Raw genomic sequence first — 19,086 nt, 5'->3', positions numbered from 1 at the left:
AACAGAGAGCATTTTTCAGTGGCCCATCCCATTGTCCTATCCCCACTGCTGCCAGTCAGAGATTTAAGGATGGCATCCCAGGGGCCACCTTGGTGAAGAGCTATTGATGGACCTATCCTCCATAAACTTAGCTAGCTCTTTTTCAAACCCTCTTATAGTTTTGGCCTTCATAACATCCCCTGGCAACAAGTTCCAAAGGTTGACTGTGCATGATGGCATGAAGAAGCATTTTTTGTTGTTTGTTTGAACCTGCTGCCTACTATTTTCAGTGGGTCACCCCTCGTTTTCGTTGACGTGAAGGGATAAATAATACTTCCTTATACACTTTCCTGACACCGTTCATGATTTCTTGTTAGTTGTCCCTTTTCTAACATGAACAGTCCCAGTCCTTCTAATCTCTCCTTATATGGAAGGTGTTCCACACCCTTAACCATTTTGTTGCCTTTTTCTTTACCTTTTACAATACTAATGTAACTCCTTTGAGATGGAAAGACCAGAAGTGCATGCAGAATTCAAGGTGTGGATGTATCCTTGCTTACATAGTGGCATTTTACATCAATTTAGAACATAAGAATGGCCATAACGGGTCAGACCAAAGGTCCATTTAGCCCAGTCTCCTGTCCTCTGACAGTGACCAATACCAGGTGCCTCAGAGGAAATAAACAGAACAGGGAATCATCAAGCAATCCATCCCATATCGACCATTGCTAGCTTCTGACAAACAGAGACTAGGGACATTCCTGCCCATAATTGCTAAGAGCCATTGATGGACCTTTCCTCCGTGAATTTATCTAGCTCTTTTTTGAAACCTATTATAGTCTTGGACTTCACAACATCCTCTGGCAAGGAGTTTCACAGGTTAACAGTGCATTGTGTACAGAAGTACTTCCTTTTGTTTGTTTTAAACCTGCAACCAATTAATTTCACTTGGTGATCCTTCCTCTTTGTGATATGTAAAGGAGCAAATACTATTAAAACAACAGGCATAATTAATCATCTATGCTTATTGTATATTTGCCATATTTTTAGTATTTCCCATACCACGTACAGGAAATATTGCAAATACAATGATAATGATTAACAGCTGTTTTTGTTTTTCATGGATCCTGCCATCCATTTTTGGTAGCCTTTATCTCATACACGCACTATCAGTGAAATTAGAACTAAAATAAAACAGTAAACATAACTAAATGTAAACTTAAAAAACAACAAAAATAATCTGGTAGCACTTGAAAGACTAACAAAACATGTAGATGGTTGTTTTTTAAGTTTATTCTGTACAGACTAACTTGGCTACCCCCTGAAGATTTTATAACCAAATGTGTTATGCTGGCTGCTGTGTTCTGATGCTATGGCAGAATAATTCCACAAATTAATAAAAAAGTTACTTTTTGGACAACACTCACACTTTTTTAACATTGTTACATTGAGTCTTCGCAAACTGGGTGTCAAATACAAACATAATTGTTCTCAACTTTCAAGCTTGCCATAACTGTTCTCACCTATGTATCCTTTCTTCCATCCTCTCCAGAGCTTCTGCTGGCTTCATATGGTCTGCAGCCTCTTTTTGTCTTCTCACATTTCAGCATTTGGTCCTTGTTGCTTGGAACAGCCACAATTCCATGAGCTGACCACCTGCTCTTTGCTCCTTATAACCCATTGAGTTCCCATGCCGGCTGCCCACAGAAAGGGTCTCCATGCAGTCTTGTCCCATTATTTCAAATACCCTATCTGTCCAAATTAAATAAGTCTTCTCAATACATCTTGAATAAATCTCAATGTTTGCATATTACCATGTACAGTAATGATTTACTGGGTAGACACACATTTTGTTATTTCAAAATGACATCAGTTATTCCAAAATAACGATGCTGTGTAGACATACCCTGACAGAGCCCACCCTGATACCGCTGCAGACGATTTACTGGACAGTCACTTGAATTCTGGTTTGGGGGGAAAAACATTAAAATTGCCTTTTCCAAGAGGCACTTGGCCCTACGTTTTCTTCTTGCTCATGAATTGGATTTTGCTGCCATTTACGTTGCTTGTCAGTGTGCCCAAGAAGTAGAGCCAGTCCCCATAACCACCCTCTTGGCATTCTTGGCAGCATCACAGCCCAGATGCAAGCTCTGAGTGTTCATTTTCTCCCCTTACACTCTTATAGCATCATCTGTGTCCATGGTTTCTTCCTGGTTGGCCTCCTGTCAAGCCATGTCTTTGACCTTCTGGCTTGCTACCTTGCTGTCTGTGATGACAGCTGTTGCAGTGGTACAAAATCAGCCAGCTGGGTTACTGACATGTCTTGTTGGAGACCATTTTCTTCCAGCTGTTAGGAATTTATTCCCTTGGACCGAAAATAAATGCATTGTGTAAATAAATTCTCCATGAAATCCAAAAATCCAGGCTCTGGCTTGTATGGATCACTCAGAAAGGTAATTTTGTCAGTGGGGTGAACTTTGTGTTTTACCCTAAGAGCATGAAGTCATGAGTAAAATTGTTTGGGAGTAAACTGCCTCGATCCAGCTGACAAGAAATATAAGAAGCTGGAAAAAAGTACCATCAAATGGCATTTGAACCAAAATTACTTTTTGGACCATAGCAGCACTTCACTTGCACAGTTATCAAGAGATAGCAATAGAATAACATTAAGCAACACAGACCTATACAAAAGGGCATTAACACAGCCATAACCACATCTCGCTTCGTTGTGCTAGCCACTGGCCTAACAGCATACGAATGTTTATGTCTCTACATAAAGAGTAACCAGATATTTCCAGTCTTAATGACTTGTTCCCCCCAAGAAAAAAGAGCAAGAATTAAAGCAACGATAAGCAGGGCCGATGAGAGATGTCTCTGGGCCCTTTAGGGGCTGGCTCTGGGCCCCCCAGAAGGAGACACAGGCAAAATTAGCAGGACTGGGGGGTGCACGTCACCAGGGGCTCCAGCCACTGCAGCTGCTCAGGTAGCGGTGGCCTCGGACCCTTTTAAATCATCAGGCTCCTTTCTCCTCTCCCGTCTGTCAGCGTCCCTGACCATGAGAGACCACAATGTGTGTCTCTTTCACACCAAATTAACAGGCTGCATCAGTTCTGCCTCACAAAATGCCAGTTAGGTTTTGCACACGGCCATCTCCTATTGTTGTTATTAATATTTTTATTGTGGTATTTCCTTAAGGCCACAACTAAGTCGGGCTCCATTTGCTAGGCACTGTGCAAGAATACAGTAAATAACGAAGAGCTTACTCCTACTAACGTGGTGCTGTCCAGTGACAACGGGACTATTGTTTCAAAGCTACTTGCCCCATTAATAATGTGTCCTCCGAATCGGAGGGCATAGTTAAACATGGGGGAGCTTTTTTTAAAATCGGTTAGTAGAAATGCAGAAATATGTCAGCTGTATGCAAACTTCCCTACTTCTTAATATTGCTTACACTTCTGATGTGATTGATTCTGCTTATTTTCTTTTGGCTTTGTAGCACAACATTTCCTAACAGGGGAAGGATAGCTCAGTGGTTTGAGCATTGGCCTGCTAAACTCAGCCTTGTGAGCTCAATCCTTGAGGGGGCCATTTAGGGATCTGGGGCAAATTTGTCAGGGATGGTACTTGGTCCTGCTGTGAGGGCAGGGGACTGGACTCAATGATCTCTCAAAGTCCTTTCCAGTTCATTTCTCTCTCTCTCTCTATATATATATATATAATAATTTCATTCTCATAAGCTAAAATCATTGCTGCATAACAAGAGTGATGGAGCTACACCCTATGATCATGTGTACTGACACTACAGACAAATTGTGTACACACTGCATAAGAGTGTTAATTGTGTTTAAAGTTGACATAGGAACTGCTGTGTTTGAACAGGCCAATGGTCTGACTGTGGGCATTACTGGATCCTTCAGAGAAAAGTGAGAACAAACCTGTAATGATACATGTGTAAATACTAAGAACATAAGAACAGCCATACTGGGTCAGACCAAAGGTCCACCTAGCCCAGTTCTTGTCTGCTGACAGTGGCCAAGACAGTGGCCAATACCAGATGCCCCCGAGGGAGGGATCACAACAGGTAAATCCTGTAAATCCTGTTCTGTCACCTACCTCCAGAGAAACAGAGGCTAGGGATACCATTCCTACCCAAACTAGTGTCATGAGGGAAATTTCTGACCACTTAAGGATTACAACCATTGTAACTGTTATCCTGTCTGGTGTAATTGTGGAGTCTGTTTTTATTCATACATGTCTAATCCTTTATTTAAACCATGCTAATCTATTTACCTCATTAAGACCTTGAAACAATTAATCCCCTGGGTTAATTGCATGCTGTTTGTTCACTTACATTTGAATTTCATTAAGTTCCCCTTCCTATTCGTATTATGAGCCAGGGCTTGGCTGGCCTTCTCCCTTTGTGCTGTTATTATTTCATAGCTTGCCACAAATCAGCATGTTCTCTTAGCCAAACAAGGTAATTATAGACACCTAAAAATAAAACTCTGCAAACAGGGCAGGTCATATCTAGTCCATGGTACAGCCTTTGAGGGGGGAAGTGAGCAACCATGAAGACCTCCCTTTGAAGAGCCCCTCATACCAGCCCAAAGAAGTACTAGAGTTTGTCCTCATACGGGAAAGACCTTGAAGCATGTCCCCAGACAGGAAGATCTCTTTGGCTATCCAGGAGACATTTTGTCTCCACATGGGCTCTGCACCTTAACAGTCCTCTCTTCACACAGCCTCCACACACACACAGGCAGGGGTAGATCCACAAACAGAGGACCCCTTTTCAGTGTGCCGGACTCTGAACTCTTTGAGACATAGCACCGTGATCTTAGATCCACTGGAGCGCCCACACCTCTGTGACTGTAAATTACTGCTTATAGTCAGGTAATGCTAAGGAGCAGTACATTGCCCCTGATAATCCTTCCATTGCTGGTGCAGACTCACCTCATGTTTCTAACAGTTCATTCATTTTCATTTGTTGTTGGTGTTTTGTTCGGTTAATTATTTACTTACTCGGGGTGGGATTATAATCTGAAAATGCTGAATGTGGGTTATCAAAAGGCTTCAATTAAAAGTTAATTGAGGAAGCAAATCTTGCAGTTTAAATATGGAATCACTTCAGCTTTGTTTCATGTTATTCTCAGTAGAGAAGATCAGAATTTCCTCCTCCTTCCACACCCCACACAGACACAAAGAAAAATGTATGTGAAAAACTAGATATTTTTCAATTACAAAAATGGGTGCTCACTGAAAAAACAAAAACACCCAAACCTCCAGTTTCTTCCGTTTGAAACAGTTTCAGATTTTCAATAAAAACTTGAAAAAATTCAGTGGAAAAAAAATGGGTATTTTCCCCATGAAATCATTCAGAAAACAAAAAGCCATTTTCCCAATGGAGAAATTATTGCTATATTTTATTTTATCTTCTCTACTTCTTGGTGTTTTATTTTTCCAGCCCCCGGCACTTGTGATCAAAGAAGTCAGAGGCCCTGATAGGCCTTGAAGCGGTGCAACACAGAACTTGCAGCCCAGAGCAGGGGACTGTGATATCTTTAAGCCACCTCTGTGCCTTTCTGTTCTTGGGGTGCTGAGGAGGTGAGGAGGCTCTTGACATAACTTAGGCCTGGTCTACACCTGAAAGTTAGGTTGACCTAGAGCTACATTGCTCATAGCTGTGAAAAATGTCATGCCATGTGCAATATAGTTAGGTCAAGCTAACCCATTCTAGTAGATAGGATTGCCAGGTGTCCGGTACTGACCCAGACAGTCTGGTATTTTCGCCTCCTGTCTGGTAAAAAAAATCAGAAAATACCGGACACCTGGCAACCCTACAACACGCTCTGCAACTGGATCCAGTCCATGCCCCCTTCTCCCCCCAGACCTCCATTCCCACAGATCCCCTGCTTACCTGGTTCCGCAGGGAGGCTGCCTTCTGGCTCGACCAATAAAAGAAGATGGCTGCCAGCAAAAAGCCTAAAGACCTGAAGCAAGGGGAAGCAATGTCTTCCCTGGGTCTTAGTGCTCAACCGCTTTGCTCTTCCAATCCCTATTCTGATGCTGCATGCACTTAAAGGGTCTTGCTTTTTTTTAATGCTGTGGGGGTTTGGGGAGGTTTTGTTGTTGTTGTTATTTTGTTTAATAACGCTCCGGGTCCTTTTTTGGTTTTTTGCTCACCAACTTTGGTCTCCCCCTTTTTTTTTCCCTCAATAGAATTTTTTCCCCAGTGGTTTTTTGGGGGAGTGTTCGGTATTTTTGGTTAAACCAGCTGGCAACCCTACTGGTAGATGCATCTAGATTTATGGAAGAATGCTTTCATCCACTCTCTCAAATGGAGGGATTTGTGCCAATGACAGAAAAACTCTTTCCAGTGTGCAGTGTCTACATTGCTGAAGCACTTGTACTGCTTAAATATCTCTGTGGGCTTGTCTACATTACAGCTGCTAGCTCAGGCTATGTCTACACTACAGTGATCTATCGGGAAAAGGTACGCAATTTGCATACCTTTTTCCGATAGTTTTTTCAGAAGAGGCTTTTTTGGAAAGCCTCCTCTTTCGGAAGAGCCCTTCTTCCTCATGGGAGGAGGAAGACAGGGCTTCCGAAAGAGCACGTCTACTCTTCCACCAAAAAAAAGCAGAAGAGCAGACGTATTCCCTGGACTTTAGCCTCAGAGTCTTTACAGCTTGCCCTCAACAGTTCCTTCCCTCAAACCATTATTCCCCCTTCTGTCCAGATGCATCTCTCAGAACCTCAGGAAGCAGGCTTATAGTTGGACTGCACTATGTCTGTAGTAGGGGAATTCTGCTCTTGCTATACACAGGGCGTTGAGTGCCTCTTTACACCCTTCTGGGCCTTTTACATGGTGTAAAAGGAAAACTGTTTTCATCTTTTCTCTCTCCACATTTTTGGTTATGAAATATTTGTTTTACCATTACTAGAGATACACAAAAATAATAGAAATGGAGCAGATTAATTTAAACAGCAAATAATTTAGATACACACCAGACCCAAGCCCTTCAGTGCATTTAAATGTTGGATCAACACTTTTTTTTGGATGCAATGTACACAGTGTAGTTTCTGGAGACACAGCCCTCTAGCCTCATCAGAAATGTAGCCCTAACCTGCTCTGTGCCTTCCAGCTGGCCCCAAGCAACCTGGTTTCCTGTGCTCATAACCCTTCTCTCCCCTGTCTGTATGTCGTAACGTACTGGTAACAATAACATTTCTGAAATCTAAGTGTCTCCCAGGCCAAAGAAGCTGAGCTCAGTCATTACAGAGGGAACACAAACCACGAAGAGGTATTGTTTCTGACAGCAGTCCAAGAAACTCTTGGCACTCTAAGGCATTCCCAACGGCCTTTGCACTATTTCCAGGAAAAACTATTCCCGAGGCCTTGTGTTTAAAAAAAAATATGTCTTATATCAATAAACATGATAACTGCTGTATTTTGCTCTTTAATCAGAGCACAGCTATCATGCAGAAGCAATCGGAGCCATGCCGAATGGCTACTCTGTTTTAAGGGTAGCATTTCAAAGGTCTCAGAAGCGGTTCTCTGGGGGCACAAATTAACTCTTGTAGTGTCTGAACCTCAACTTAGACTGTATTGCAGTTGGGGGTCACACTTCAGAAAAAATATATATTACCTAACACACTTCTTTGGCTGACGTGTGAAAAAAATCTTTGGGGGGAATAGAGGAACAGATGACAGTTTCTCCCAATTAAAATAAATAAAACCAAGTTACCAAGGTGAATAAGCAATGCAAGGTCTGGTTTTAATTGGGAAAAACTGTCATCTCCCCCTCTGTATATTGCTAGCCACTACTAGGCTGGCAGAACCACAGTGTGGCCTCATGAAATGAGCACAGGGATAGAATTCAAGTTCCTGAGTTCTCATCCCAAATACTAATGCTCTGTTCCTCAGGAATTCATTAATAGGCTGATTCAAAGCCTGTTGAAGTCAGTGGGAATTTTTCATAGGCTTTGAATGCTGAGAACACTGTACTTGATACAGTAAAGTACTGACATCTGTGATTAAGTTTAATCCTGTGATAGTCCCTTAAAGTAAATGGAACTATGCATATTTATACCAGTTGAAAATCTGGCCTGAGTGGACAAAGCATTGGGCAATGTACTCTAGAGAAAGGGATGAACAAACTATTGGCAATCTCCATAGAATTAATCCATTTGCTATTATTACTATGTGTGAAAGGCAATCAATGAAAATAATGAGCAGTCCTGTGGCACCTTAGAGACTAACAAATATATTAGATCATGAGTTTTTGTGAGTAAAACCCTCTTCATCGGATGAGTTGGAGTGGAAGTTACAGAATCCATGGTCTATATAACAGTAAAAGCAGTTACCTGTCAGTTGTAGGACCAGTGTTAATGAAGCTAATTATGTCAGGTTGGACGTGTCCCATTCATAGTATTTGATGTGGAAATGGGAATATCAAAGGTGAGGGAAATTGCCTTTGTAGGGTGTTAACCAGTTAATAACTTTATTTAAGCCCAAGTTCTTAGTGTCCAGCTTGAAAATCAACTCAGTGAAAAGGTTCATCTCAAGAGTCAGAAACAAGGATGAACACAACAAGAAGTTAGAATTATCTTTTTTGAGACTAAGTAGAATATAGTAGAGTTTGGTTTATTTTATTCTTCTTTAAAGGCATGTCTAAACCACATCCGTCTTTCGAAAGAGGGATGTAAATTAGGCAGATTGAAAGTGTAAATGAAGCAGGGATTTAAATATCCCGCGCTTCATTTGCATAATTGCGTCATGGCGTTCTTTCGAAAAAGGGTATTTCAAAAGTGAAACCTCCGTCTAGACGCGGGTCTTTCGAAAAAGGGGTGGGTTTTTTTGAACCGTGTCTAGATGGCGATTTCACTTTCGAAATATCCTTTTTCTAAAGAATGCCGTGACACAATTATGCAAATGAAGCGCAGGATATTTAAATCCCCGCTTCATTTACACTTTCAATCTGCCTAATTTACATCCCTCTTTCGAAAAAGGGATGTGGTTTAGACATAGCCTAAGAGTGCAGTAAAATGTACCCCTTCAACTTCGGGTTGTTACTACCTGCACTATAAGTTTCTAATGGCCTTTTTGGTTTGGCCTGGAATGAAGAGCAGATATTTAAACTAATAATCTCATAGGCTTTAAGCCAGAAGAGACCATCATGAGCATCTAGTTAGTTTCTATTAATTTAGAAATCTCAATAATTTAGAACATCAAATGCTCTTAACATTTTATTGCTTCAGAAAAGATCAGAGTGAGGATTTGGGAATGAATCAGAATAGTGACCAGGGTTAAATATCTATTTTATATTTCTCCACTTCCCTCCCCAAGAATAATATTTTTAGATGTCAGCAGCAAGTTTCTGTTCCTAACACAGTGGAAAATCTTTGGCTTATTTTCATATTTCACTGTCATTCACTATCATTATCCAGAGTTCTCTGAAACACTCATAGTCTTCTTCATTGCAAGTCATTAAGCAAACAGTCTGCCTTTTAAGTACACTCTTGGAAAGCCAAAGAAGCTGCCTTTATTCATGATCCCCATTTTAAACGATAGACTATATTGTTTCATCTTTATGTCTCTGTCACCTTTGTACCTATCAGGTCTTTCAAACAATCTGCCTTGCTTTGATATACAGTGTGGGTGTTTTGCATTTTAAATGAAGGTGAAAGCTTTTAGGTGTCACGGAAATGTAAAGTACAAGATCTCTTAAATCGAAGGAGTTTTACTGATTTCCTGTCCCTGTATTTTATTCAGCTGTTATTACAAATACTTAACCATGTTACTAGTTGAGCCGTTTTCTTCCCCCATTTTGCAGCTGCTGTGCTTATGAAATTCCGACTCTCCAAGTATGGAAGTATGTGTCAGGCAAACCTCCGTCACTTGTTTCATAACCAAACATTGGCAAGATTACTTGTTGGTATTAGCATTGAATGCTAATGGTGTTACCCTCCCCACCCCAGCATGCCTGGGGCACTGGCATCAAGTCAATAAATGAGGCTGGTTTATGGTGTGAGGTTATAAATTCAATCTTTTTAGCACTATAGCTAAAATAAAGGTTTGTGGGAAAGGGAATGGCATTCAAGCCATGTAGCCAGTTCCCAGCACTGCAGAGCCAGGTGGCTGGGAACATCTTTTGGCTTCTCAAGAAAGATGTATAGCGCCATTAGCTGCACTGGGAGGAAGCCTGGCAAAATAACCTGAAAAGTGGGAGAGTTGTAGGCCTAGTAAAGATCAATTGTCAGTGACATTTACTGGAGCATACTCTGTTCCCTTTCCTCCCTGCAGAGACCCCTGGAGAAGCCAGATGGCCTGGATGTTTCAGATCAGAGTAAGGAGCATCCTCAGCATCTGTGTGAGAAGTGCAAAGTTTTGGGCTACTACTGCCGCCGTGTGCAATAAACCTTCCAGGGTAGCCTCTTCCGTCCCCATCCTCCCGCGAGACCCTCTGGCAGCACGCAGTCAACAGCAACACGGAACCCATGAGAAGAAATAAAAAACTAAAACAGATTGCCAATTTTGCCTATCTTTAAACTAATAATATGCCTTACCATTAATAGAATGTAACACTTTTCCTGTGTATGTGTATACGTGCAAGATATATTTATAGGACTACGGTGTGTTTTATATAGCTATCTATATATCTATCAAACAGTGTTACTGATAGTGTTCACAATGGAACCGCTCTTGTGGTTTCTCTTGATTGTTTACACAGTTCCTATATCATGGCCAAGTGAAATGAAGAAAAGTGCTGTTTGTTAGGGAAGGTATCATGTTCACTGGGAGTAAACATTATGAATGGCTTTTTGCAGGAGTTAGCTACCCTGCAAGGCTACTAATTGGGAGTCCTCACTTACCCCATGAACATTATTCCTGTTATAGGACAAGACAAAGGAAGATTCAACAAACCCCAGCATTATCAAAGGGAAACATTGTTTCCCTTGCTTTGGAAGATTAGAAAGTTTGGCGCTGCTGCTTTCTTGGACTTCCATGACGCAGTGTAATTTGGGTTGGGCATAGGTGGACTCAGCGAGGGTAAAACCAAGTGTATAATTGTTTGAGGGAGTGGTTTTTGTATGGAAAAGGAGAATAACAACTGGACAGATTATCAGTAAGGATTGCAGCATCTGATGGGAAGAATAGCATTTGCTTTCTTCAGGCTGTGATTGACTGATATCCTTCTCTTGTCATATAATTTCTTTTAAATGGGCCCTTTATGTGTAGTTGCTATTCATTAGGCCACAAGCACACTAAATTTACTGTGAATAATGGGGAATGAGAATGATTAAATTTGTCCCCAAGCCTTAATTGAGAGAGTAGCCAGACTTTATATTTATACTAGTTTGTAAGCCACTTTCTGGAAATATTTTAACTCCTGTTTTCTACTGTGCAAATTTGTTAGTAATATAAGAAGTATATACATATGTAGCCACAGGGGTTATATGGGGCATGAAGAACGTAACCTTCCCTCTTCTCTGTCTTTCTAAAACATCTATATAAGTTAGAGGAAATGTAGTAATTGTATATGGTTGTCCTATTTTAGGTAGAAGGAACTTTGCGTTGGAGGATCCTGTTAGAAAGAAAACTCTATTATCAGAGATTTGGGAATGTTGTGAAATGAAAGTACTTCAAGAGAGTATCCTGGTTTTATATGTATTTTTAAGAGTACATTGGCAAAAGGACAAAATTAATAAGACGTGTGTGTATCATCCACTGCTCTAGAAAACCACAGGAGGACATTGAAAAAGATATTAACCCTTTTTTATTTTCATGAATCTTTCATTAGGAAATGGAATGCGTGTGTGACTGCAATGTAGTGAGGATGTTTTAAATTCTAAACACGCATAGCAAGTTAAAGCCATTTCAAAGTTAAATTTGACATATCCAATGCAGCGTTATCTCATGCCAAGGTAGGCTGAGGTGTTACCAGTACAACCCGTCAGAATCCTGGGAAGCAAATTAAAAACTTGTAACAAGCAGTCCCTTGAGAAGTGTGAAGATCTTCACAAAGTTGATCCAGAGTGAAATTTTTACCATTTCCATGACTGTCTGTGAACAGGGCAAAGTGTTGTTAGGGCAGAAATTATGTATTTAGAAACTTCACACACAAACACACCTCCGACAGGCTTCACAATTTATGGAGGTCTGCTCATTAAAATAGTGTTATAGGAGACAAGACACGAATTCTGTACTGGGTTCTGCCAGTGGCCTGCTGCTTGACATTGGCAATTCTCTGAGCCTTAGTTTCCCCGTGTGCAAAAAAAGGGTGATAATATTTAACATACCTACCTCACAAGGGTGTTGTGAGGTTTATTTAATGTCTAAAGGCATTTTGACATTGTTGGATGAAAACTGCTAATTACAATACAATATTAAGTTAAACATTTTGAAACTAGTTTTGCCCAGTTAGCAGTACCATAACTGCAAACATACTGAAAACAAAAAAAAATTACTGAAATTTAACACTAATCACAGATTTTGACTGCCTCGGTCAAGTGGGATATTTAGTATTTCCAAGTGCATTTTTCATTGAAGGCTGAAAAATATATTTAGGGACTGATTTTTCTAAACAAAGCTTCTTAATTTGCCCATGAAATAAGAAAAATTGTGCATGCCAGGTTAGAGGTCAGTTTTTAAAATTTGGCCTCCGTATTAATTTTGATCTATTGTTTGAAGTGTGAGCAATATAAAGGGAAAGATTGCAAGATGGCCACCCAATACACTAGCTATAATTTTTTCCCTTGAGCACTTAATGGTACAGTAGCAGCAATTTCTTTGACACAGCCTACAGCGACAGGAAAAGCTAGGAAACCGCACCACAAAAAGCTAAGAGAAAAGCTGTTTTCTTCATAAAACTATTACCCTGCCCCTCAGTTTCAAAATAATTTCAAATTTGTGGCAACCACTAAAAGAGGGAACACTGTTGGTGAACATCCATTTGTAGCTGTCATCACAGGCTGTAATTTAAAAAACTGCAGGTTCTTAACATAGATCAACTGAAGGACATTACTACACAAAAGCGCTGCTTTTTTTACATTAGCTCCATTTTAAATATTATTTGTCCACATTCAATATTGCTTTATGTTTTTTGTTTACAGATTTCTAGGGTATGTTTTAAACTAAGGTTCCCAAATATACATCTTATGTGGCTTTCATACAACTATCATTTGCATATGTATAGAATAACCATTTTTTACAACATACTTACTGGAAGTTAAACACTCATGTCATCATATTATCCTACATGTTAGACATGTCAACACATTAACTGAAGACACAAATCAACTGCATTTGGATCCGGGGTCCTGATCCAATTCCCATTATCTTTTCGTGGCTTTGGCATTTCCCCTCCCCACCCAAATCCATTTTAGTTAGTGACTTGAATGTTCTTGAAAGGAAAGAATGAGTGTTGCTGGTAGAAACCAGGCAAGGACTATGCAAGCAAGCTAACCTATGCAGTACATCCCTTTGATGACTAATAGGATCTCCTTCCCCCACAAGTGGTCCACCTGTGATGTTTAAGCAGTTACCATTTAATCTTGCATAATGTACCCAAATAAGATGTAGGATGAAACCCACCAAACGTGGGCTACATCTACACTGGCAGCTTCTTGCACAAGAACAGCCGTTCTTCTGCAAAAGCTTGCCAGCTGTCTACACTGCATGAGCGTTCTTCCAGAAGTAAATTTACAGTACAGCGTTGTAAAACAGGGCTTCTTCCAGAAGAGTTATTCCTCTCCCCATGAGGAATAAGCCCTCTTGTGCAAGAGCTCTTCTAGAAGAGGGACAGGCAACATGAATTTCTTGCACAAGAAGCCCCCATGGTTAAAATGGCCATGAGAGCTTTCTTGTGCAAGAGAGCGTCTACACTGCCAATGATGCTCTTGCACAAAAGCACATGGCAGTGTAGACGAGCTCTTGTGGAAGAGTTTTTGCACAAGAACTCTTCCGCAAAAGAGTTCTTGCGCAAGAAGCTGCCAGTGTAGACATAGCCGTAGTGTTTCTGGTGGCCTAGTTAGTGCATCTTTAATTAATACTTGGTAAGCACATTTGAAATAATCAAGGGTTGAATTGAGATCCTCCTTTCCACTTATGCTGGAGAAGAAGGGCCCAAAAGCAGGAAGTAAAGGAGCTAAGACTATTGGCAAAGCAGGAAGCAATATGCCTGGCCTCCTCCCCTCTCTCCGGAGTCCATAAAAATTACTTCACCTGCTGGGGGTGCCACAAGTATATAAGCCAGGATGAGGGGGCAGAAAGAGTCCTGCTCCTCTCTGAGTCTGGTAGGAGTAGATGTTGCTTCATGCAGAATTTATTCTGTGTCTGCTTCCCATTTGTATCAACACAGCAAGACATAAAGTGCAGTCCACGGAGCGAAGAGGAAGAGTGAATAGCATGAAATACCAGAGGGCCGGAGGATGCCAGCTCATAAAGCTTACTGTACCTGCATTCACAGAGATGAAATCTGGCATTCACCTCTCTGAATGTTTTGGGATATCCAGACTACACTCAAGTGCCTGGCCAAAAAACCCATCACTCCAAGAGGTAGACCTGGGGCACGGGTGGGGGGGACGGACCCACATGACCAAACACCAAGTTTCAAGTGTACTCCTGCCCCCTTCCAATGTGATTATTTGTAGGAGTGGAATATTAAGCTCTTGGTATTTATCTTTATTGGTAAGTATCCTTATTGTATATGGATGTAAAGGTCAATATTGGAACATATTTCACTGTTAACCTATAGTAGCTCAGAGTTGTTAGTCTTTAGTAAAGGCATAGTTTTTAGTAAAGGTTGACATTTTCTGAATTTCAGATTTACAATTTTTTTATAAAAAAAATAATTTTGACCAAAAGAAAATGATTTTTGCTCTCTCTCTTTTGGTAAAAATTCATCCCACTTTTGATCATCTATAGAACCAACTGAAAGTTTCCAAAATTGAACATTTTCATCAACATTTCTGATTTGGACCCAAAAAATATAGGATCAGTTTTTCCCCTCAGATTTTCATGAAAAATTTCTACCATTTTTACTTTGATCAGCTCTATTTTTTTAACTCATCAACTGGTGTTCCCTGAATGTATTTTAGCCCTTTTTTTTTTAAATTAAAAGCAAGTCTCAGTGAAAACATTTTTAATTCAGTACAAATTAAAGGTCCAATACTACCTGAAAGAATACACACAAGTGGCTTCACTGATTGTGTGGATAGCTGCACACGGGAGAGTAGGATTTGACCTGACATGTGGGAAAGTTAATTACGAATATTAGATTGGTATCTATCTGTGAACTGAACTGTGCACCACACCCTTTTCCTTGTGTCCTCTGGAGATTTTTAGCATTCATTTGCCTATGTAAATCATAATTCTTCCTTCCTTCAGGAAATCAGAACCTATCTTCTGGATTACTATTGCTCAGGAAAAAAAACAGTTATTTGAAATAAATATATAGGACAGGTCCCCAGTTCATGTTAATCACTGTGACTCTACTGAAGTTGAAAGAGCTACATCAGTTTGCACCACCTGAGGATACATCTCCCCCATAATTTAAATCTTGGCCCCATGTTACCCAGTTTCTACTGCTGCTGGCATAAAATACATTATGATGCCGCATGAACAAAATTCAAGGCCTTGGTGTCTCAAAATTGCTTTTTACTTGCAAATAAATACACAAAAGATAAATATTATTTCTACAGATAAGTGTATTTTAAAGTTCCCCATTATATGGGACCTAGTCTGTAAACTATAATGTGAAGTTATGTATCTCTGAGGAAACCATTTATAGAAGGATCCTCTAGATTTTACCTTTTTGTACAACAAGGGATTTAGACTAGCCATGAATTGCAGACTCTTGAAGCTGTTGCCATTATTCCAAAAATCAAACTACTTAAAACTGTAGATGAAAATTAAGACCATTTGAAAGTATTAGAATAAATAGATGGTTTCTCTATAGATTGCAGTTGTATGTGTGTCCAGTGCATACTCTAAGTGCTAGTCATGCACAGCATGCAATAATTTATCAACATGCAAGCATTGTTAACATACACTGACTCAACATGTGTTTCTCACTTGATATTGCCAACATAAATAGAAGTTTGATGGAATTTAGCCCTTCACAATGTCATTCTTTAAGACATCACTCTGCTCCTGATACCAGTGCATATCAGTTTTACATCCACAAAAAGCACTGCTGTCCATTAATGTTGCTATATTGCTTAAGCGTTCAGAGGCTGGTAGAGATTTTAGAGAGATGGATGATGGTTTGCATTCTTAGGATGAATTTCAAAGGGACAATCGTGTGCAGTTACTAGGTGTAGTTCATTGATATTAATGTTTACCCCCGTATGAAGTATTTTACAGTTTTACTTGCAGATGTGTATTTATCTTGAGTTATACTTGACGGAGTTCGTTTCAGTTTTTGTTTTGTTTTAATACTATGTGTGTATTTTGGAAACCTTTTTAGATGTTAAAATTTTTGAATGGTTACAAATATTTCTTGTAATACTGAGTTATCTTATCTGGAAACTCTTCGCAGTAACTTTTTGTATATATTTGAGGGCCTTTTTTAAAAAGAAAAATAGTATTGTTTGTTTTTGGGGTTTTTTAAAAAAGTGTTTTCACAACTTGGAAGCTTTCAAAAGGGCCTTCCTCTCAACTAGAATACTAACAGAGGTAAGAGTTTTCTTAAGTATTTTGCAAAACTAAGGGTATATCCTCAAGAAAATATTTATGGAAGTAATTTACATTTTTGTTTTTTTTACAATGCTTTTGTTTGTATAAAGTATGCAACAGAACTACATTAAGAAGGAAATATTGTCTACATAGAATATTATATGAAAGTTGGTACATAATTCTGACAAAACCCTTGCAATTCTTTAAGCCATATTGTTTTTGTTTTCCTAGGATGAAAATATCAGTATTAAGTAACCAATGTATTATTCAAGTGCATAGACGTCTATTAATGTGCTTATGCAGTTTATTTATATGTGTATTTTGAGAAGTATTGCCGCTTTAGGAAAAGCTATAACTAGATGTATACGTAAGGATTGGATGATATTATACTATCACTTTATGACCTTGTGAGTGACACGGTAAATGCTGAAAGCACAGTAATGATTCAGCTTTCAGAAATTCTGGAACACAAATATTCAATTTTTGTATTGTAGGGATTTTGTTTTCATAATGCGAGGGTAGGTGTGGGGGCATCATTTGACAAACTGACATTCATGACAGTTTGGAGACAATAAACTGTGAGAGCTGCTATGCAATTCTGGCTAAAGCAATATTATCAATCAAAGGACATAATGGAAAAGGATCAAGATAAATTGTTGTAGGGATTTGTGTCTATTTTAATTAGAATTCATAGTGTGATAGAATATGCATGTGCACGTATTTGAAGCATTTTTACACTTTACATTTCATGTAGCTTTGATTATGTAATGGATTTTGTTTTTAAACCATGTTTAAATGGAAGGTTTGCCTAACCCTGTACTGGACTTTTGTTTCCTTTAAAAGGTTATTTAGTGCAGCAGTCACTACATTGTATATTAGCGCTAAAACCGTATCTTATTAATTTCTGCAGCTTTAAAAATTAGCTTAATTATTATGACATTTGTTTGTTTTTAACCAGTTGTGCCCATTGACCTTGCCCATTTTAGTTGCCAGTTTGTACGATTTCCTTTTCTGTAACTATTAATAAATGTGTACAGCTTAAAAACAAAAACCTATGGACATAGGCCTCAGAGGGACCAGTCCTATCTCAGCAACCAAGATGACAACTCACTCAACCAGTGACTGTGTTGCTGAAAAGACTGTAAAGCCTCTGTTATGGATTGTCCATAAAATGGCATTCCGACATGTGCCTTATTAGCTGGATAGTAGACAGCTTTTCTCTAGTATCATAGCATTTTAATGCTGTATTAAAATAGTGCAACAACACAGTGAGTTGTGTGTTTTTGTTGAGAGTTGTTCGTTTCAGGGTTTTAACATGACGTGTTGATTTCATGGTAATAATGCACAGACCGGGAGCTGTCTGGCAGTTGGAGTAGAAGCTTGTACCAACAACCCAGACCTTAGAAAGAGCAGGATCACCACACCAGTTCAGTTCTTTAGCCGTCTGCTAAGTTTGGTCACACTGGGTGCGTCTACACTGCACCGTTATTTTGAGATAACTAGCGTTATTTTGAAACAACAATGTGAGCGTCTACACTGCCATTCCGTTATTTTGAAATAATTTCGAAATATCCGATGGCTTATTCCAAAATCTGTAAACCTCATTCTACGTGGAATAATGCCTATTCCGAAACCGCTATTTCGAAATAAGGTGTGTGTAGACACTCCACTGCTGCTATTTCAAAATAGCCCCTCACCAGGGCCTTTCTAAGTTATTCCTCCCCGGTGCCTCCTGGGGCTCTAACTCGACACAGCATGTTTACATTTGGGAAGCCTGCCTTGGACTAATTTTGAAGCTTCCCTGCAGTGTAGATGTGCTAATTCGAAATAAGTTATTTCGGAGTAAGCATGCAGTGTAGACGTACCCATTGTCATTTAGTGGGGTTTCTCTTCTGAGTGAGTCTTCTCTGCTGGGGATGGAGTTAAGGCAGCACATCAGGTGGTCATGCGCTGTATCACCAATGTCATTGTCTCTAGTGCTTTTCTTAAAAGCCCTCGGATTATGTTCTTCATTACAGAAATGACGGCCTGTATTTAATACACCAAACACTAGTACAAACCTGGGTTCATTGGTTAACTTCACGGTTTCACGCAGGGCCACCCCCTCTCTTCCCTCAGCCGCAGCAGTGTGGGGGAGGAGCAGCTGGCTCTCTGGGCACCGATGCACATGGGGAGCCAACTTAAAAGTCAGCTCTTCATACACACCAGCTCCTGCCTCTGCGGCTTTGCTCTGGGTGTCCCTGGTCTGCTCGGGGTGTCCCTGGTCTGCTTGGAGGGGTCCCTGGTCTGCTGGGGACCTCTCCCAGCAGACCAGGGACACCCCGAGCAGACCAGGGACACCCGGAGCAAAGCAGCAGAGGCGGCGGGGTCCCGCGCCTCTGCGGCTTTGTTCCGGAGCAAAGCCTTGGAGGCGCGGGACCCCGCCG

General features: G+C 40.1%; 1 protein-coding gene across 1 annotated transcript in view; it reads left to right on the top strand.

Annotated features, from left to right (window-relative positions):
• Nucleotides 1–17,926, top strand: part of ZCCHC24 (zinc finger CCHC-type containing 24) — a 176,967-nt gene extending 159,041 nt beyond the window's left edge. Inside the window, exon 4 of the mRNA XM_075934759.1 lies at nt 10,286–17,926. Within this exon, the coding sequence (XP_075790874.1) occupies nt 10,286–10,399 (114 nt within the window). The 3' untranslated portion in view covers nt 10,400–17,926. The remainder of the gene's footprint in view (nt 1–10,285) is intronic.
• The last annotated feature ends 1,160 nt before the right edge of the window (nt 17,927–19,086 follow it).

Source organism: Pelodiscus sinensis, chromosome 8 (assembly GCF_049634645.1).
Source record: "Pelodiscus sinensis isolate JC-2024 chromosome 8, ASM4963464v1, whole genome shotgun sequence".
NCBI lineage: Eukaryota > Metazoa > Chordata > Testudines > Trionychidae > Pelodiscus > Pelodiscus sinensis.
Note: the sequence above shows the minus strand (reverse complement) of the source record. Positions and strands in the feature narration are given on the sequence as shown.